The sequence below is a fragment of the Drosophila santomea genome, chromosome X, assembly GCF_016746245.2.
Source record: "Drosophila santomea strain STO CAGO 1482 chromosome X, Prin_Dsan_1.1, whole genome shotgun sequence".
Classification (NCBI taxonomy): Eukaryota; Metazoa; Arthropoda; class Insecta; order Diptera; family Drosophilidae; genus Drosophila; species Drosophila santomea.
In genome coordinates, this window is record NC_053021.2 from 21,960,409 (window position 1) to 21,982,966 (window position 22,558).

The 22,558-nt window shown below is 40.6% G+C and overlaps 1 protein-coding gene across 1 annotated transcript in view; it reads right to left on the reverse strand.

Annotated features, from left to right (window-relative positions):
- Nucleotides 1-9,816: 9,816 nt before the first annotated feature.
- Nucleotides 9,817-22,558, reverse strand: part of LOC120456897 (chitin deacetylase 1) — a 44,372-nt gene continuing 31,630 nt past the window's right edge. Inside the window, exons 6-8 of the mRNA XM_039643999.2 lie at nt 17,660-17,879; nt 14,045-14,430; nt 9,817-10,513 (exon numbers count right to left, since the gene is read on the reverse strand). Of these exons, the coding sequence (XP_039499933.1) occupies nt 10,186-10,513; nt 14,045-14,430; nt 17,660-17,879 (934 nt within the window). The 3' untranslated portion in view covers nt 9,817-10,185. The remainder of the gene's footprint in view (nt 10,514-14,044; nt 14,431-17,659; nt 17,880-22,558) is intronic.

A 22,558-nucleotide genomic window follows, 5' to 3' on the forward strand; every position in this document is an offset into this window, starting at 1 on the left:
CCATATAAAGTATATATATTCTTGATCAGGATCAATAGCCGAGTCGATCTGGCCATGTCCGTCTGTCCGTCCGTCTGTCCGTCCGTCTGTCCGTCTGTCCGTCCGTATGAACGTCGAGATCTCAGGAACCACCAAAGGTAGAAAGTTGAGTTTAAACATACAGACTCCAGAGACATAGAAGCAGCGCAAGTTTGTCGATTCAGGTTGCCACGCCCACTCTAACGCCCACAAACCGCCCAAAACTGCCACGCCCACACTTTTGAAAAATGTTTTGATATTTTTTCATTTTTGTATTAGTCTTGTAAATTTTTATCGATTTGCAAAAAAACTTTTTGCCACGCCCACTCTAACGCCCACAAACCGCCAAAAACTGTCAGAGTTGAAGACACTCCTTCGCACTTCCACTAGCTGAATAACGGGTATCAGATAGTCGGGGAACTCGACTATAGCGTTCTCTCTTGTTTTTGTTTGTATTATTTTAAAATTTGGCGCATGAAATGATCAAGGAATATACATAAATAAGAAAACATAAACCTTTGTTTTCCATGATTTCAATAATGTTGCTTTTAAAATGTGAAATTCGAGTATAACTAGTACTTATTTTAAGTACTGTTATCTTAAAAATTTTAAGTACGACAGATAACATTTTTAAGAACGTTCGTTCTCAAATTATTCGTTCTTCAGTTTTCTGAGCGTAGACACCTTCGAAAGTAAATAATCGTATTTATACCCGTTACTCGTAGAGTAAAAGGGTATACTAGATTCGTTGAAAAGTATGTAACAGGCAGAAGGAAGCGTTCCCGACCATATAAAGTATATATATTATTGATCAGGATCAATAGCCGAGTCGATTTGGCCATGTCCGTCTGTCCGTCCGTCTGTCCGTCCGTCTGTCCGTCCGTCTGTCCGTCCGTCTGTCTGTCCGTATGAACGTCGAGATCTCAGGAACTACAAAAGCTAGAAAGTTGAGATTAAGCATACAGACTCCAGAGACATAGAAGCATTGCAAGTTTGTCGATTCATGTTGCCACGCCCACTTTAACGCCCACAAACCGCCCAAAACTTTTACGCCCACACTTTTGAAAAATGTTTTGATATTTTTTCATTTTTGTATTAGTCTTGTAAATTTAAATCGATTTGCCAAAAAACTTTTTGCCACGCCCACTCTTACGCCCACAAACCGCCAAAAACTGTCAGTGTTGAAGACCTCCTTCGCACTTTCACTAGCTGAGTAACGGGTATCAGATAGTCGGGGAACTCGACTATAGCGTTCTCTCTTGTTATACCCGTTACTCGTAGAGTAAAAGGGTATACTAGATTCGTTGAAAAGTATGTAACAGGCAGAAGGAAGCGTTTCCGACCATATAAAGTATATATATTCTTGATCAGGATCAATAGTCAAGTCGATCTGGCCATGTCCGTCTGTCCGTCCGTCTGTCTGTCCGTCTGTCCGTCTGTCTGTCTGTCCGTCCGTATGAACGCTGAGATCTCAGGAACTACAAAAGCTAGAAAGTTTAGATTGGGCATACAGACTCCAGAGACATAGACGCAGCGCAAGTTTGTCGATTCATGTTGCCACGCCCACTCTAGCGCCCACAAACCGCCCAATACTGCCACGCCCACACTTTTGAAAAATGTTTTGATATTTTTTCATTTTTGTATTGGTCTTGTAAATTTCTATCAATTTGCCAAAAACCGTTTTGCCACGCCCACTCTAACGCCCACAAACCGCCCAAAGCTGCCACAAACCTGCACTTCTACTAGCTGAGTAACGGGTATCAGATAGTCGGGGAACTCGACTATAGCGTTCTCTCTTGTTTTTAATAAGGTGTGTGATAATAAGTGTGTGATGTGGGTTTTAATTTAATCACTTTTGAAAAATGTTTAGATATTTTTTCATTTTTGTATTAGTCGTCTAAATTTCTATCGATTTGCCAAAAAACTTTTTGCCACGCCCACTCTAACGCCCACAAACCTGCACTTCTACTAGCTGAGTAACGGGTATCAGATAGTCGGGGAACTCGACTATAGCGTTCTCTCTTGTTTTTAATAAGGTGTGTGATAATAAGTGTGTGATGTGGGTTTTAATTTAATAAAAATCGGACGAATATATCTTATAGTTACCGTTAGAATATTAATAATAAATAAAAATAATAATAATTAATAATTATAATAATTAATAGAAAATAAATCATATTTTGGTTGTTTGTGTTTTTTTTGTAAAATATATATGTAACTTTGCCAAATATATAATACAAATCCATTATATGGATTACGTTGGCGAAAGTCTTCTTTACTTGAAATGAGTAATTGACTTGTTTTAATTAAAATTAAGATTGTTATTATTACACAAGTTATTAGATGCATTTCTCCCAAGTTCTAAATTTTTTATTACTTTCAAAATTGTTATCATGGAACACTAACAAGAAATGATCTACATACATAATGGAAGAGTATGCAGCTTTCGTCATCAATGGAATGAGTATCATTAGAAACATTATTGATTTAAAAATATTTATTTCATTAAGGAACCTCAAGACACGATTATCTGAAGTTTGTCACATTCGTCGCACTATTTTAAATTCTTATGAGCAGCACAAACACTATTTCAGAATAGGCCTACTAACGGGTGTTTTTTTTAGAGGTATAGAACTTTAAATTGCAATAAAACAACGATGGATTATTCGATTGACATGAATTTTATTGACATGAAAGATAATCTTGTGGCATTACATTTTAAATATGATTTCTGGCATATGACCGCCACGGCTGGCTCGGATGTAGTCCAATCTGGACGTCCAATTTGCAATGACTTTTTCCAACATATTTGGCCGTATATCGGCAATAACACGGCGAATGTTGTCTTCCAAATGGTTTAGCGTTTGTGGCTTATCCGCATAGACCAATTACTTTACATAGCCCCACAAAAAGTAGTCTAGCGGTGTTAAATCACAAGATCTTGGAGGCCAATTCACAGGTCCAAAACGTGAAATTAGGCGGTCACCAAACGTGTCTTTCAATAAATCGATTGTGGCACGAGCTGTGTGACACGTTGCGCCGTCTTGTTGGAACCACAGCTCCTGGACATTATGGTCGTTCAATTCAGGAATGAAAAAGTTAGTAATCATGGCTCTATACCGATCACCATTGACTGTAACGTTCTGGCCATCATCGTTTTTGAAGAAGTACGGACCAATGATTCCACCAGCCCATACAGCGCACCAAACAGTCAGTTTTTCTGGATGTAACGGTGTTTCGACATACACTTGAGGATTAGCTTCACTCCAAATGCGGCAGTTTTGTTTGTTGACGTAGCCATTCAACCAGAAGTGCGCTTCATCGCTAAACAAAATTCGCTTATGAAAATCGGGAACAACAGCAATCTCGTTTTGGGCCCATTCGACGAATCTACGCCTTGCTTGATGATCGTTTGGTTTCAATTCTTGCACGAGTTGGATTTTGTAAGCACGCAAACCAAGATCCTTCCGCAAAATCTTCCATAAAGTGGATGGACACAGATCCAATTCCTGTGCTCGATGGCGGATGGACTCATTCGGGTCTTCCTCAATGCTACGCTCTACAGCAGCAATAGCTTCTTCTGTACGCACCGTACGGCGTCTCTGGGGATGCGAGTTATCAATAAGAGTAAACGCGGTGCGAAAACGGTCCATGGTTAATCGAATTAACTGCTCTGATGGACGATTTTGTCGACGATAAAATGGACGTAGTGCGCGATACGTATTCCGCACAGAACCATTATTTTCGAAATAAAATTGCACTATTTGCAAGCGTTGTTCAGGCGTGAGGGTATTCATGACGAATTGCCAAACCAAACTGAGAATAAATCACTTGACAGCTGTTAAATCGGTCGCCATCTTGAACAGTAATGCCAACTTAAAGTTCTATACCTCTAAAAAAAACACCCGTTACTTCCAAATAGCACTATTTATTTCGTTAAAGATGCCCTCAACTGACCGAGCATTCAAAAAGATTTATTTTTTATATTTATGGGAGGAAACATAGATTTACGTTGACAATTGTTTGAATAACAATGGCCGAGTCATCTTGCTTATCCAAAGCGTAGCACCTAGCCATGCTAGCTAGCTCATAGGTGTACCACTGCATCTTTTCACGTTATCTATTCGAGTAAACTACTTTTGTAGGCTTTGGCCTATATGTTTATATTTTGAAGGCAAGTTACTGCTTATCAGTATTTCTTAAAAGCAAGCTTCGCCAGAATTTACCAAAACTTAAAGCCCTACTGTTGATTAAATAGTTATTATTATTGATTAAAATCCGCAAGTACTTGCCATACTTGTCCTGCAGAGAGTATATAAAGATATCATATAAGATATCATATAGGATATGTACACATATATATATATTCTCGGTGCAATCCATTTATACATGTGTATGATTAGGGTAGCCCTACCCAATATTATTCAAAATATTCCAACGTGATAGTGATGAAAAACGCCATGCTCACTTGCTTTATTTTATTAAAAGTACTGAGAAGTTATGTCGATGTTTTCGAAGCTGAGTTTTAAATAGGTCTGAGACATTGGATTCCGTGCGCATCTTCCGCAACCTAATATTATGTATAATTATGCTAATTCTAAATCCTCTTGTCAGCCACTGCATTTTGCCTTAAGAAACCTTGAGTTGAAAACCCAATTTAATTGCTACGTAAATTGCGCAGCTGCTGCAAAGTGACAAATGTAAGTTGCCGCACTTTCCCTCCACTTTCCTTTGCTTGCTCTCACCTTTTTTCCGGCTCAACCACAGTGTCACGTGCCTGTGTGCTGGGTGTGTATTTGTAAAGTGGGCGTAACAAAAGGCGGTAAGTTAATTGTTAAGCGGCGTGTGACTTTTCCAGCCACAACTCTCAAGCCGCTCACGCACGCAGACACACAGCCGGAAAATGCCACACGAATATGATGTCAAGAGCGTAATTATTGAATTACTTGACACACACCACACACACACCACACACACGGCAAAGAAATAGTTGTGGGGCGGGGGAGGTCTGCAAAAAGTCAGGTGGCCCATGTAGGGACTTGGTAATATTATGCAATATAAAGTGCCAACTTGTATATGTGTAAAAATGCCTGTTACAACTCAGTATGTATGTGTGTGTGTGTGTGTGTGTGTTCATGTGTGTTGGGGTTGGTGTGCATGTGTGCCGCGCAAATAACAAAAAACCAAAACATGGCCATCCGGTTAGCTGACACCAAACAAGCAGCAAAAACAGCAACAGTGAGAGTGGCAACGGTAATGGTAACTGTAACGGTAACTGCCACGTTCGTGGGCGGCCAGCCACGCCCCTTCACAAACACAGATACAATACACCGACACTCGCACACTAACACACTCACACACGTGCAGCACCGTTCTCAGCATTCGTTTATGCGGCTAAAGTAGTAGCCACCAGAAAAAATGGAGAAGGATTCCCAGCATTCTGCACCTCAACAAGCCCTACGCTGGAAATATTTGGAGGTGCATATTGGGGAGTTTAATTTTTCTGGAAATTCACCCACAGAATTGAAAGCACATTAAATGCAAAAAAAAACGATGTAGGTTCTTATCTATTAAATATTATCCCTCATACGACCAGTTGGCCGAAAGAATTGGATATGTTTCTTCGTATCTCTTATTTACTGGATATAACTCTTCTTAATTATATAGTTGTTTATTGCTTTTCCCTTTTTGCTCTATTGAAAACATATTAATGAGTTAAAAAGTTACACAAATTTGAACTGGCACTCATGTCGTATGAGTTATATTTTGAAAATTTCTCTTTTCTTAATTATAACACAACAAACTTGAAATTCAATTGCTCAAGCTAGTGCAGAAACTAATGCAGAAGTATAAAAAATCAATTCCGAAAGCATTACAAAGAAAAGGACCCTATTATTATTGAAATATATTAAAAATCACCAACAAAACAGAGCAATAAGATATAGGGATATAGGTTACTCTTTAATGGCTCTTGTTAATCAGCTATAAAATGTTTGACACGTCGAGCGAAATGGTTTCGGAACCAAAAGTACATGCATACAAAAATTATTGCGTTTAGCTAGCCACAAAAACATGGCTGCTACACGGGCTTGGGAAGTATCATGGATTTATTTGTACCTTGTATTTGATTACTTATTATGATATTTTGTATGGTTTTTATGAGCTTAATATAATATCCGTAATACTCAAACTTGCGACTGTGTTCTTGCAGTGTAGTATTTCCGCTGCTGCTGCATGCATGTGAGTGTGGGTGAGTGGGGAAAGCGCGTGCCTTTTGCCGTCCGTGTGGTAACTCACACACTCACACGGAGGCACTTGTTCAGGCTGCTCGCATATGCATAGAAAGAAATGTTTACCTTATATTACCGGTCCGCAGTCTAACCAACTCTTGGTTCCTGTCGGCCCGCACTCCCAGCCACCTTTTATACCTCCCTTCCTTTTACCCGACTTACACCCCTTTGCCCAATTGCATATGTGTGTTTGGGGGGTGTTCTGGCAAAACTTTGTCATTTAGTTAGGTGCAAGTTAGTTTTTTGGCTTAGCCGGGCCAACACTTTAAAGAGAGAGTGAACGTGGTCACGAAGGAGAACAGGAACGGGGCTCACAGGGTGAAAATTGGGCTTAAAGTGGGTAGCATAAGAACCGCATGAAGTTACCTTAATTTAGTGCAGTTTGCGAAATGTGCGTACGTGTATAAGGCAACACTTCCGCTCACCCACAGTGCCTGCCAAAGTTGCACTTCCCTTTAAATCAAACACTTGGTGAAACATATGATCGGAAAAGTTGTAAGAACCCACTTAGAATGAGTCATGGAAACAAGTCCACGTCAGGATGAATAACTTTAAACGTTGCTTGTACAGCTGCAGTCACTAAAATGTAAATGCGGTAAAGTTAAATGAAGTATGCATTAAATGTTAGGATGTGTTTGGGAAATTAAACGTGTAACAATTTACTACTACTGAAGTAGTAGAAATGCAGGCTGAAAATTCAATAAGCCATATTTACGCACTGAATTAAATTCTTTAATGTTTATACCAGTTAGCAAAAGGGCATGCTTAATTCGCTGCAAAGTATGCACCAGGTCGCGACCCCATAAAGTATAATAATTATTCCTGATCAGAATTGATAGCCGACTCGATCTGTTCATGCTCGCCTGTCCGTCTGTCCATTTGTTTGTCCGTATGAACGTCGGGACCTCATGAGCTATAAGAAAAAATGTTTACAAAACGGATGTAGATTGTAGTGACTGATACGCAGTGCACGTTCATCACGTCTCTTAACGCCCACAAACTGCAAAACACTGTTCCAGCTACGGCTCCAAAAATTGAAATTAGTTCAATTCTTTCCATAGTGATCTTAACGAATAGGCCATCAATGTAAATATGCCAAAACGAATCTATAAACAGTAGTTTTAATTTTTTGGATTAGATCTATTATTTAGGGTGGGAGTGGGCGTGACAATCTTCTGAAACAATAGTGCCTGCGTATGCGTTTCAAGATTCTGCATGTCTAACATTAAGCTTTTATTTTATATAGTTCCCGGGATGTTGACGGTTATACGGGCAAACAAACGAACGGAAAGATGGACATGGCTAGATCGATTCGGCTAGTGATCCTGATTAAGAATATATGTATATGTATGTATTGATAGGGTCGAAAACGCTTCCTTCTACCAGATACAAACTTTTTAACGAATCTAGTATACCCCTTTATTTTTCAGATTTTTGCAATTTTGTAAAAAATATGCAATTAATATAAGAGCTGAGTTGACTTACAGTTACCAATGGTAAAAGTTTCATATTTTGAGCAGCTGGGACCTGTTTCGTTTGCTTGCATAAATTCTAAAAAATAAAAATGTCATCCTTTACCTCGGATCAATTTACCAATGTTTAGCCAATTCCATATAAATCCGGCGATCCTCAGTCACACATTCATTTTTGTGGGGAACGGGAGCATAAATACGACCAACAAATTTTCAATTACTTCTTTGGGATAATATTTTCGGGAAATGCAATTTGTCTGACTAACTTTATTCATTCATTTTGGGGTAGAAGTTGCTAGAAGCGCACGAGCACACAGATTCGTACACACACAAACACGCACAACTGCGGGCAAACAGCAGCAATGAATGCGCTTTCATGTCCTGTTTCCTTGTCTGTCGGTGTGTGTGCGAGAGTGTGTTTGTGCGCATGTTTACTTGTGTTTGTAGCTTTGTTCGGAAAAACAAAACTTTTGCAAAACGAGCAGGAAAAGAGCGCACGGCGGACAGAGGTAACAAATACTCATATGTAACTGCCTACATACCTACACATATATCTTACTCTTTCTGCTCCGTCTTCCTGTGCCTTTACAATTTAGCTTCTCTGTCACACCTTCTCAATTCCATTCTGTCTGCGGGTCCAGTGTTAAGGGATTGTTTTAACAGTGTTGGCGAGGGGCAAAGTTGCTTCCATTTCTTCGATTAAAAAAAACAGTATTTTTACGTTAAATTTCTGTATCTTATGGTTGCAAACATAGTATTTATCCACACTATACTTCTGAATATTACGATTACTATAATTTGTAATCCATAAGCAATCTTATGACTTTGCACCCACTCACGTGTTTTAAGTGCTTTACTCACTTTGCAGTTCTCAACACTGGCTCCGCGGTTCACGGGCGACAATGACGGCAAATATGCTGGTCGCGCTCCAGCTCCAAGAAATTCGTCCTCCTGCGTTGTCCTGGACCGACACCCTCAGCCCTTTGTGAACGAGCCACGCCTACGCCCCCGCGCCCCCGTGCACATATATTTACATATAAACATACATACATATGTACATGCGTCGCGCGTGTTTCCTTTGACGCTATGCCAATTTTTTACCCGTTGAAATTGTAAAAGTTTTGTGATTTTTCCAGAGCCCTTTGGGCGCGCATTGTCAGCGCAGTTTGGCTGCCTACTACACTCAAAAACTTATTGAAAACCAACTTTCGAAAGCATTTACATACATGAGTCTTGAGGTATTTGGATAAACTTTGAGCTCGGAACTCCGCTGGGTGCATTAAGTAACTTGAGAGCCGTGTTTAAGTAATAACACATTGAAATACTGAAAAGTACTTCCAAAATTTTTTCGAGTGCGTAACGGTGCCTTTGATAGTGCCGTGTCCTCGACGTGTGGAGCTCTCTGTTTTTGTTATTGCCGGTGTCGTGTCTAATTTCTGTTTTAAATACATAGTTGATATGGCTGGCAAAAGTTGCAAATTGCGCTTTTGGCTGCTGCTTGCAGATCCGCTGAATAATGCATAAATGCAATTTGCAAGTTGAATTTTGTGTGGTCGCTCTATTTTCCGTTTTTCAGCGGACTCGGTCACACTTTCGGCGCTCGGCTAACGCGACCCCCAGATGGCGCCAGCGGGACCGTCGATTCCGCAGTGATTTATGCCCGGCAGTTATCGATTGTCAGTTAGCATTTATGAGCCACCTGAACGGCTCTTTGGGGGATTGCCGGAGTCGGAGCTTAGGGCGTCCTCCCGGTCGCCCTGCAAACTTTGGGCGGGCCATAATTTCGTCCGGAGAAAAAGTTTCGAGTTTCAAGTGGTGGACAAACATTTTAATTGAAGCGCTGCAAAAATGAATTGAACATGGATTTCGTCTGGAGTTTAATTGTCAAGCCGTTGATTACAAATTAGTAATATGTTTTCTAAATATGAATGGTTTTGAACCTTCATGAAAAAACCTGTAAAAGTACTAGATGCACTCGAAACCTTTTCGATTATACTACACATGTGTGCGAAACAAAAATATTAAAACACAACAGCTTTTAGAAAAATTGTCAGTTTATTCGTGCAGAAAACAATGTTCTTGCTAACACTTAGTCGCTTAAAAACTAAGGACAATTTGACACAATTTCGCTTAAGAACTACTGGGGAAAGGGAGAATACGAATGACAGGCGGTGTGGTAGGAAAATCGAAGAGGGAACAAAAAGGGGTGTTTATAAAAAAAAGGCAGCTCATTATTGCATCACGATGACTGGCACATGTGTGGGAAATTACTGAGAGTAGTTCGACTTGGGGGAAAAATTCAACAAAAATACGAAGCAGGGCACATAAAAAAAAAAACAAAAAAGGGTTGGGGAGGGGAGGGGAAATTTAGAGGATGGAATAAGTGGAAGTGGAAGTTCTCGTTTCTACTTGGCAGTTTCCTCTTCCTCTGGATTTTCGCCTCCGGCAAAGATATAGTTATCCCGACCCGCGATTCCCGTACCGCCAGCATCGCCCAGCCAGGGGTACACATTGGGGCATTCCCGACAGGTCTCCATATAGCGCGTATCCGTCAGATTCTGCTCCGGGATCTTGAAGGGCAGCGCGCACGTCTGCCAGATATTGCAGGGCTTGGGGGCCACCGAGACGCTCTTGTCGCACTTCCACGACTCGATTTGGCTGACGTCGCGCAACTCCTTGGGGTCGGTCATGTACTGGAGCATCTGGGTGACGGTCAGGATGTAGACGTCAGGTCTAAGGAATCGGAAGATAAACGATGGTTATTATTATCAGAGGGTCAAGTTGGGTTTTTCAATTAGGCTGGGTGGGTGGCTGATGTTAAATTAGTTTTCTGCGCAAGAGGTTTTCCTTCCTGCCTCGCCTCGTTCTGTTTTATTATTCTTCATTAAATATTTATTTTATTTTAGGTTTCTATATTGTTAAGTATAGTGTGTGCTTGAAATACTACATGTGAATATAATACATACAATTTGTTTGTATAGAATAGTTAAAAAATATTCGAAAAGGAACAACACCTCTTACACAACGATAGAGCAGAGCACCTGTATGGTGTACACCTGTGGCCCACACAAAAGAGTAATGATGATGGGCCGCAGTGGGCGTGGCAGAAGGGGCGGTGATGGGGGCCTAAGCCTAAGTTGATGCAAAGAAAACTTTATGGAATTCTTTTGCGCTGCCCGACAGAGGGGGTACGCATTTTCAGGCATCTCATGCAAACAGTACATTCCGCCCTCCGTTCTCGGTTGAACATTTAGCCATTATCCCCTTCCCGTTTCCCACTTGCCCACTTTTCCATTTCCTGTGAAGCCAAAGCTTCAGCTCAGATCCAGATCCAGATCCAGCTTCAGGTTCAGTTTGAGCCTGGTCCGAACGGCAACGCAATGTTGAAAGTCATTCACACTAATTAAAAACTTCGTACAATTGTGCTAGAAATAGTTTCGCAGCAGCTGCTCTTTCAGTTTTCCCCGCGTCCCCCGATTCACCCGTTGCCCCCGGTGTCCACTCCCCCTCCCATCCATCGTCCCGGTCAGATCTTTATAGTTTTAACTTCCCCCTCTCAGTTTGCCGTAAACTAATGCATGAGGTGTGAAACAGGTGAACCGAAAGGGTGGGCGGATGGACCGCGATGCGTGCCGCCGTTTGGCGAAAATGAAGTTGAAATTTCTTAGGTTTGAAAACGGCAAGACTAAAAAGTTTCACTTAGGTTACCGCCCTGAAATTCTCTTGCCAACGGTTTCCATTTAAATGCAAGCACTCAAACGATCGTAATTTTGTAGATTTTATGTGGATTGCTGAAACAATTTTTCCAGCGACATAAAGCATTTCGAGTTTGGTACACTAGTTGTTGATTGAAGTGGGTTTCCACAATACTATTCTTAAAAACCTATTAAAGGTGGATGAAAGTATGACTTTTAGATATATGTACGTCTTTAATACGCCTTATAATTTAATGTGCTTATAATTTAAGCCTTATGTGCTTGGCAGCTTATTGAAAACTTCTAATTGGTACTCACTTGCGGACAATTTGTAATGCCTCTAGGTCGGATAACACGTGTTTTAAATAGCCAAATCGCAACGAAAGCTAATTAAATCTTTTAAGCTGACATAACACCAAGGCTTGTTTTGAAAAAAATAGTTTATCCGAAGATGCCCAGCATATAACCTGCTCCACGCAAACAAAGATGGCTGATAACACACACACACTCCTATACACACATACACATGCACATCCCCGACCTGATGTCGATGACAAAGTGCGATTCTATCATTAAACAAGTCTACTGCCACTTTCCCCGGCTTGCCGTCTCTTTCTGCTCGTCTTGGCCTTCTTGGTGAAGGCTGACTACTGTTGTTTGTGCTCACTTTAACATTGTTTTTAGTTAGCCACGACCCCTAATACCGTGGTCTTGTTTTCCCTTTTTTTGTTGTTTTTGTTGTTGCCCGTAGTCCACGTTCTCTTTCGCTCCGTATACGAGTATCCCTTTTCATTGGCCTGCGCCTGCACTGATATTTTCAAAATGAAACTTTAACAAAATTAAACTTTTCTCATTAAAACGTGCGATTTTTTCCCTTCTTATCCTTATCCAAGCTACTGCTCGTGTTCTGCTGATGATTTTTTTAAATGCTGACCACAGCGTCGCCATTGTGGGTTGGCCAAAAGGACGCCGGAATGGGAGAAAGTGGGAATGTGGGAGAAAGCAGGGCCTGAGATTCCGCTGAGAGTTGTGCATATGGTTGAGTGACTGCCAGCAGGATTGGCGATATGCACAGGACAAAAATGCCGAGGCACAATTGTTATTTACTACCACGGATATATCAATCACTATGAAGTGCCTAAAAGTATGCAGCAAGGTATTTTGAGTTGAAATACTATGTTTTTTTTTTTACTGCATACTCGTAGACACTTTTGTGAGTGTTTGTAAATTCAACAAGTATCTTTTCTTTCCGGAAATCAGGCAATTTGCAATGAATTTGAGATTAGGCGAAATTTATATTTCTTTATAATTATATAGGAGTAATGCAATGCATATAATTTGGCATTTATTATATTTTAATTTATCAGGAGTAGATCCCCTTTTTCTCAGTGTACTCTGCGCACGGGGGTGTTGTTTGTGAAGGGATTGTGGGGGTCGTGGAACCCTACTCAACCTGTCGACGGACAGGCAATATGTGCCGCCGCTTCTACAAGCAATTTTTATAGCAATTGCCAATTTTGCTGCTGCTGCTGCTTCCTGCCTCGGCCTTTTGCGGCCCACTTTCTCCCTGCTTTCTCCCGCTTCTCTTTATTCCGTCTCCCGGCTCTCATCTCGGTCATCTCTCTTGGCTTTTTTTAATTGAATATAAAACTTGCCAGCGGCAATCGGCAGGAAACGCCAGCTGCCCATGTGTGTTTGTCTGTGCGAGTGTGAGAATAGAAGGAGACGGCATGAGGGAGGGAGCCGGTTCCAAAGTTGGCTTTCAATTATGAAAACACAAACAACAAAAATATACTATATATAAAGCCAAAAACTGAAAAAGCTGAAAAAAAATGTATGAAAAAATGAGAGCAGTGTGCGCATATAGCAGAATTGGTTAAATCACCCCGCATAGCACCTCTAACGAGGTAAAAATACAAAAAAAAAATGGTAGGGAAAAATATAGAAATCAAGAAAGAATATCCCTGAAAATATATACAAAATCATAAGATAAAGCATTGAAATCCGGAAAAGATTGACTTGCCTTGAGTTTCAACTAATTACAATTTATTTCGATATTGACTTGTCGATATTGTTTGAATAAATATGTGTGGTTTTCAAGGGTGGTAGAGGGTAAGGTCTTGATTTAGTTGGTTTAATACTTTGCAATTCTATAACAATACGAGATCTAGTTTATGTTTTTTGTTTTACAAATTATAGTAAGAAGCACACTTAAGCATTGGAGTGTGTCCTTGCATAAAATTGCAAGGAACGGATAGCTCAGCTAGTAAATGTTCATGCACACATTGATTCAGCCAAAGATTGAGCTCTACATAAGTAATCCAAATAATCCAATTAAAAGCAGTAGAGAGAGCTATAGTGGAGTTACTCGACTATAAGATACCGTCAAACATCCAATGAAAGTGGTGTTACGTCGATACGGACAGATACGGACACGCCTGCGGACAAACATGCCTAGAACGACTAGGACTAGCTCTGAGGCCATAAGGATGTTTGCAAACTCTAACACTTGTTCTGAACTATTTTTATCATCTTAATAATCTTACTCTTAATATTATTAATTACTCACAGGTCGAGGGCCCAGTCGAGGAACTTGTGGAGGCCGTTCTCCAGCGGCTTGGTCTGGAACCAGTTAGTGTGGAAGGGCATCATGTATGGGGCCTTGTTCTGCTCGTAATAGCGCGAGAAGTCCTCCTGCAGCCACTGGAAGACCTCCTCCTCGTCTAGGTTGTGCAGGACGCACTGGTCCAGATAGGGGCAGTGACCGCCCTCGTATCCCTCAACGTAATGGGTGTTCAGGGGAACCTCCCAGACGCCGGGGAAGGTGCGCGACGGACAAGTGCCGCTCTTGCACTCGTGCGAGATCTTGTAGTCGAGGGTGTACGGCCAAACTGGCACGGGCACCGGCGGAACGGTGATCGAACTGTCGTAGATGTACCCAAAGTCCTCTAGTACCTGGTGGTGAAAAATACATTTTTTTAGTTGAAGGTGGAGTGTAGATAGACGACACTTTTGTCTCGCCACAATGGAGTTCTTGCGAAATGAGATTTGTTAGTGTTGATAAAAATTTAGCTCAATACCTTGACCAGAAGCCGTGCTTACGTGACGTATCTATTCAATACCTAACACTTAAAATCCGACTTCAACAATATTTGTGATACTTGACAAAATTACTTTATGGGGACCGAAAAAATGGATAGATTACGAGATTACAAGCACATATCTGAGATTCAGGACCTGTTTTTGCCTTTTGTCTTATATCAGACAAGTATGCTAATGTGTACATATATATATTTGTTGAAAAACTCATTTTGCCTGGGAATAGATTAGTAATATATGCTAATCTATCCATCTTTTTGGCCTTATCTAGATTGTGGATATATTCGGCAGGGAGTATTGAGGTGTCGTTCGATGCGTAGCCATATTATAAAAACAAGAGAGAACGCTATAGTCGAGTTCCCCGACTATCTGATACCCGTTACTCAGCTAGTGGAAGGGAGAAGGAGAGTCTTAAACACAGTTTTTGGCGGTTTGTAGGCGTTATAGTGGGCGTGGCAGAAAGTTTTTTGGCAAATCGGTAGAAATTTACAAGACTAATACAAAAATGAAAAAATATCAAAACATTTTTCAAAAGTGTGGGCGTAGCAGCTTTGGGCGGTTTGTGGGCGTTATAGTGGGCGTGGCAGAAAGTTTTTTGGCAAATCGATAGAAATTTAGAAGACTAATACAAAAATGAAAAAATATCAAAACATTTTTCAAAAGTGTGGGCGTGGCAGTTTTGGGCGGTTTGTGGGCGTTAGAGTAGGCGTGGCAAAATTTTTTTTGACAAATCGATAGAAATTTACAACACCAATACAAAAATGAAAAAATATCAAAACATTTTTCAAAAGTGTGGGCGTGGCAGTTTTGGGCGGTTTGTGGGCGTTAGAGTGGGCGTGGCAGCATGATTCGACAAACTTGCGCTGCGTCTATGTCCCTGGAGTCTGTATGCTTAATCTCAACTTTCTAGCTTTTGTAGTTCCTGAGATCTCGACGTTCATACGGACAGACAGACGGACAGACGGACGGACAGACGGACAGACGGACGGACAGACGGACATGGCCAAATCGACTCGGCTATTGATCCTGATCAAGAATATATATACTTTATATGGTCGGAAACGCTTCCTTCTGCCTGTTACATACTTTTCAACGAATCTAGTATACCCTTTTACTCTACGAGTAACGGGTATAATTATAGACATATTGGGCATTTTTTTAGACCGGCATTTTGTTCCCCCTAAATAGACTTTCCCTTCTTAGGATGTAAAGAATGTGTGCTCTATATTTTAATTGATAGGAGCCAATTTGGAAAAAATCATTGTGTTTGTACGTACAAAAATGATGGAATTACCAAAGCAACAGATGACGAACCTATCTGCGTTATCCCATCGCCTCACACAGACATAATCCATGAGTGCGATAAAATACAGCTCTGGTGGGCGGTCATGCCACTCACACTCTTTCATTTAGGCCCATTATCTGCATAAAAAGATTTGCCATGAATATGATTTTAAATGCGTGAATGTGCCAACGAGCCTGATCGAGATTAGAGAGGTGGGCTGGCATGCCTGGATTCCTGGATGGATAGATGTCGCATAATGTGTTGTGACATTGATGTTATGTCATGTCAACCAGGCATGACTTGTCGGAGTCAAAATGTGTTTAAGTTCCGTATAGGCTGTTAAAGCTTCATTGGACTGCCACCAAACTCGATTTCAATTTAAGGCCAATACCACGGCATTTTGAATAAAAAAGATATCACATACCGGGCTGTTGTTGCAAAACAAAGGTGCTGATTTAAAAGCAATACATGTCCTCATAAATGAATTATAATTTGTACCCGATACTCTCGATTAAAATGGCTTACCTAATTCGTTAAAAAGAACCAGGGACCAGGTAGAAGGGAACGTTTTCAACACTATAAAGTATATATGTACATACATATATTTTTAAGCAGGATCAAGCGAGTCTTTCTGCCCATGCATTATTGAAAATTAATAACTCCAGAATGGGGAGAGATATTTAGTTTGTGTTTTTGTATGGGGTTATTCGAGTCCATATCTTTAATGTTACCAAAAATTGTGGGCGTGGCACCGCCCTTCTATTTTTTGTAATTTATAACTTCAGAACTTTTGCATTAATTTGTACTAGACTACAATGATTAAAATACTTTGTACAGAATGAAAATTAACGCTTTGGTTCCAAAGATATTAGAACTTTTGTAACTGAAGAAAAACGTAGAAAATTGTTGTTTTTTCTACTCGCAACAGCTGTTTTTAACAGCTTATTTCTTTGTTGTGGCGCCATTTATAAAAATTTCTAGTATGCAGCACTAAAGATTGGTCGATTATGAATGCGTACACTTAATATTATTGTAATATTCCGACTTTCAGAAATTGGCTTATAACCAGAAAAAGGGGTCAAATTTCCCATAGTGCCATGTCCGTCCGTCTGTCTGTCCGTCCGTATAAACGTCGACATCTCAGTAACTACATATAAAAGCTATAGTGTTTGAACATGGCATGTAGATTTTCGTGACGCAGCGAACGTTTCTCTTCTGTTATACACTTGCAGGGGTTAATTGACGACTCATCTGAAAATCCTGATCCAGTAGGAATACACTTGATAGTGTAGGAAACTCTTTCTTTTATCTTTTACATACAAAGGTACATATAAGTGACCTGTATATAATTCTCTACAAACTTTTCGAAAATGTAAAGGCAAGTAATGTGGTAAGTTTAGTACTTATTTCAAAAGTTACCATTTGATATCAAACATAGCACTGCGTAATATTAAAATTTAAGTTTTCCAAATTGTATAAAGAAAAAATTTAACTGAAAACTCAGATTGCATTCCGTTCGCCGCCGAACAAATTGGTTACGTTTTCCCATTCCGTTTGGCTGCGTTGGCAGAAACTGACACTGCAGCTTTAAATGAATCACTTTTCGATTTTCGCGATTCCGTTTGCGATCTGTGGAGCTCCATCCGAGTCCCACACCCTCTGGTTGTGATTTCAAGAAATCGCACTCGACAATTGCATGCCAATTGATGTTCTCATTGTTTGCATTTCTTTTGTGCTGGGTTGACTCACCTGCCACACAGCTGCCACCCACCTGCCTTGGCAATAACAACTCAAACTCACCTTGTATTGGGTGTTGCGGCCAGGTTTGAGGAACGGAGCTCGCATGCCGACCACATCGTTAACGGACACATTGGAGAAGTGTCGCAGGATTTCACGCATGCCAATCATCTCGCCCACCCACTCCTCGTAGCCCTTGTCCTGCAGTCCTTGCTGCTGCGAGATGCTCTCCGTTCCGATTTCGTGGCCATAGTATCCCAGGTGCTGGATCTGCTGGTAGTTGCTGCAATGGCATTGGGGGAAATCGGCAGTCAGTAAGGAAAATTAATTGGCCATAAGTGTGCTGTAATAAGAGTCCTTTGCTGTATTTTCTGTTACGCCAAAGTAATTCGTTGCGTATAAGAAGAATGCATAGCCAATGTCCGGAAATTTGTTTAAAAAATAAGAGATATGAATTTTCATAATAGAAGACATGAGTGAACGCTATAGTCGTCATAGTCCGCGACTATTAGATACCAAGCTAATAAGCTTAACAAAATACTAATTAGAGGGCCGTCTACGCTTCCCTCTACGTTTTACATGATTTTTTAACGAATCTAGTATACCCATTATCGGATATAATAAGACTACATCAAAGGTTAATGGAGTGCATAGTCACTAGAGGGATTTAAATTTTAATGGACTTTTCAGTAAATCGTGCATTAAAGTGCAACAATAACCAGCATGATAATAGCTCCTAAATACGGAAAAAAAGTTCTTCGTTTTATTTTGTACGTTATTAACTCAGGAATAACCAGTTCGAGTGGTTCTTCTATTCCACTTCTAGCAAATCATTTTCACACTCGATGGTTAAACACAAAGAACAGCACAGCAACACATATCAGGAAAAGTGAAAATTCGAAACTAACTGACAAACATACACACTGAATCTCTCAAACTCCTGGTTTTTGCCAATTAGAAGAATTTCCCAACGGCAAAACTAAAATGCAATGGGAAAGGAAAGGGGAAGAGCATTTTTGCTGGATGCTTAAAAAACAGATAGAACTCAGGAGGTGTTGGAAACCAGCCTACGAATCGAAAATGCCCTACAAAACATGTGTGTTTGTGCAGGGAAAGAATAGTAACTATGGACTTATTACCACTTTCAATGTAATCGGAAATTTAAAATCTGAACCCACCACCGATCGTTCACCGATGGTCGATGCTGGGGAAAATGTTGATAAATTTGTTTAAAAAAAGCTTGCAAACCACTTGAAAAATGTTAGGTCCCAAAGGAATGTAGCACACATTGCAGAAGTACTAAAATATATGAGTGAAATTTATTCCTTCAAAGGTTGCCAAACAAAGGATCCAAAAAGGGATCCAAAAGGGGGGATCCAAAAGGGGGGCAGAGCAAAGTTCGGAGATACAGCTAACAAGTAATGCATAGTTGTCGGTGGTGCTTGTAAAGCACAAATAGTTACGAGCAGCAGAAAGCGATGGACAAAAAGTGATATAAATAAAAATGGAAATAAAATTATGAATGTAACTGTTTTTTCATTGTCTTTTTATTTCTGTGAGCACTTTTTTTTTCATTTGTTAACTCGTTTCATGCAGCAGCAGCAGCAACAATAAGCAAGAAAGTTGCATGAATGCATGAATGTACGTATATATTTATTAAACATTTCACTCGCAGTGCCTCTTCTCGCCCTGCATGTGAGTCTGCAAATATTTTGCAATGAAATTACGCCCTAAAGTCAAACTTTTGGTCCAAACAGCCCGAACAAACCCCTTCTGCCCATTGAAAAACGAAAACGAGAAGTAAAAATCATAATGAATGCGATGCATTTTTGTTGTAACTTGTGCACTGAGAGAAAATGCATTGTATAGGCAATCACATTTAAAAATTATGAAATGTACATACATATATTTAGTGGTATGTCGTATGAGTTGCCACCGCAGTTCAATAGTTGCTGCTCCTATTGCTTGCTCAATTGTAATTTATCCATTCATTACTTTTGTAATCACAAAAATGACAAAATAACAATAGTGTGCAAATAATTTACTAATGAATTTTGTAATGGAACATGGCTATGCCTATGATCTGTCGGCCTATTTCGCCCCATGTACTGCTGACGCACTTCATGCACCGTAGGCGTTGCAGCCACGCCCACTGCATTGGGGCGACCTGCATGTACACCTCCACCACCTCCACCACCTCCACCACTGCACCCCCCACCCCCTTTGCCATCCTTCAGCCTCTGCTGCACTTTCAAACAATAGCGCACGGGCACAAAACTATCTGACATCGTCAAAAAGTTCATGCAAAAATGTAGAAATGTGAAAAGTTGTTGAAAAGCCTGGGCCCCAGAAGTGTGAGTGTGTGCGAGTGTGTGCCAGTGTTAGTGTGTGTGCGTGGGTGCATCCTGCGGTGCGTATGTGTGGAGTAGATTTATTGCATGACATTTCAATTGTTAGACAAACAGCTGGACGAAGAACTAGAAGCAAACGGAGGGGCGGCCCCACTTGAAGCCAAGGCCAAATGAGAAGGACTGAAAAAATGTGTGAAATACGAAATACCGGGCTCAGAGGGGAGAACGAAACCCGAAGAAGGCCAACCATTCGAAGAAACAGTGTTGCCAACCAACAGTGCGACACACAGGTGGTGGGTGTGACAAGCACTGTTCAAAATATTTATTCCGCGGGGGATGTTCGTTCTGTCATTTTAGAAACCAAGTCACCTCCTATTCATTATTTGTTTGGCTTTCAAGTATAGTTTGATGTTTTACAATGAAACAAAAATACACACAACAAAACTCCAGTGTGACCAAATCGCCTTATAAAACATTTGCGAGGTTTGCAATTTTAAAAATGCATTAAAATAACCCAGTAGTTTTATTTATTGCAAAAGCAACCTGACTAAAGATACACTTGCGGCGGGTAACGGTTGGTAACCTTGTCATTTCCAAAATTATCCTTAAGCCTTCTTGAAACTGCCACCAATTGCTTCCCAGGACGGCACATGAGAAGTGGTTACAACTGGGTAGCCGAAGGCCAAGAGGAGGCTGACAAGGAGGTGGAGGTGACAAATGTCGGCAGCAATTAACAGAGCCACCGAGCCAGAGCAAAAATAGTCAAATGACTCCACAAAGAAAAACTGACAAACAAGGCTGAGTGGCTGGGCTGGGCTGGTCATGGACTGGGCTGAGGGTGGTCCTTTAAAGTGGACCAGGTCTGTGGTGGAAGTGCGTCACACTTAGTCACATTTGATGAATTTTCCTTTGGCCTTGTCGCGAGTGGCCGAAGACGAAGTGCAGCCATTGTTTATGCCATCTACCCACGCGGAAAGCTTCTTGAAAAGAAGAAGCCACAAGAACCCACACCCAGCGTTCACAAACGCTTTTTACCCAAACCCGTTTAAAAAATCCCAACGCCTCTTAAATTTTGCAGCTACCAAAAACCGAATTTTCCCGAGCCCCCATCTCTGTGCTTGAATTTGCGTTTGCTAACAAGTTCAATTTGCATTTAAAAAGGCAGAAACACATGTAATCTGAACGATTAGAAATTGTAAGATTAAACGCAGACATACTTGTGTGGGAGGGCGGCGGGAAAGTCTTGGAAAAGCCAAATATAGGAAAAGAGAAACGTGTTTTTTCTGCAATTAAACTGGGGGATTTGAAAGATCGATTAGAATTAAAATAAATAATACAGAGGGGGAAGGACCTAAGTGAGTTCACTGTGAAGCAAATGAAGCAAAGTAATGAATATCGAGACTAGAGCTATGGCAAAGTTAATGAAAAAGTGTGTATATTTTTCGAAGTTTTCTTTGATATTTTTTACACTTCTATTTACCATTTATTATATATCTGTAAGCCTGAAAAGTTATAACCCATAACCCTATATAACCCATCCTCGGTTCCGAATCCGGTCCACACGCACACACCTATTTTTCTTCAATTTGGGCTCGTCTCAAAGTCGAGCAATTTCTTTTAATGTGCTTTTAAAAGCCAAATCTACAGGTTCTCTTGGCCATGTCTTTTTTGTCTATGGCAATTTTTTCATAGCAATAAGATTTCTGTTGTTTTTCCTACGCCCAGCACCAAAAACGAACTTCATTTGCATGGCGAACATATTGTGTATGTGTGGGGGAGTATCTGTGTGTCGAATAAGTGTGTGCTGCATGTATGTGTGTGTGACACTACCAGGGCTAACGAGCTGGCCTGACTTTGGTAAAGGCATAAAAACAATAAGTTCCCCCTGCCCCCTCCACCATGATTTCAATAAAGCTCTTCGACAGCGTTCTACACACTCATAAAGAAAATTGCTAAAGAAAAAAGAAAGCAAAAACAGACAAGAGCCAAAAAGGAAAACCAAGAAAAGAAAGCAGAATGCAAAATGCAGAAAGGGAAAATCGGGAAAATGGGGAAATGGGGGCGACTCTGTTCACATGGAAAAATTATGGCTGCCTTGCCTGACTTCCCTGTCTCTTGCGTCTTTTGCTTTTCCGTGATCATCGTTATTATCAACACCAGTTAAGCAATAACAGTTGGAAAACGTGGGGGAAATCCCCGGGCGGAAGAATGGGTACGGGTAGTGTAGTGGGTGGCTCTAGTGATTACAAGAGCGAACTAATAAAAACAGAAAGCCAAATACAGAGGGCGAATGCAGAATAACACTCCGACGTATAAACATACACGAAATCTCTGGAGAGGAGTAGTATACATAGGTATCTCTGGATACGAACAATCCAAACTTTGTTAGGGTACACTTTTCAACCGTTTACGTATATACGAATCAAGTCAAGTAGATATATATAAGGTAGAATGAGCTTATTATCCTTTGTCCTTCGTATGCAAATGTGTTTAGCGAGTCTAGCGAAGTACTACTGTACGATGGTTGCGGAAAGGGAAAAATGAGCAGACTGGAGCAAGGTCTAGTGCACATGTAGTGTATTTTCCGCACACACAAAAATTCAGATGTGCA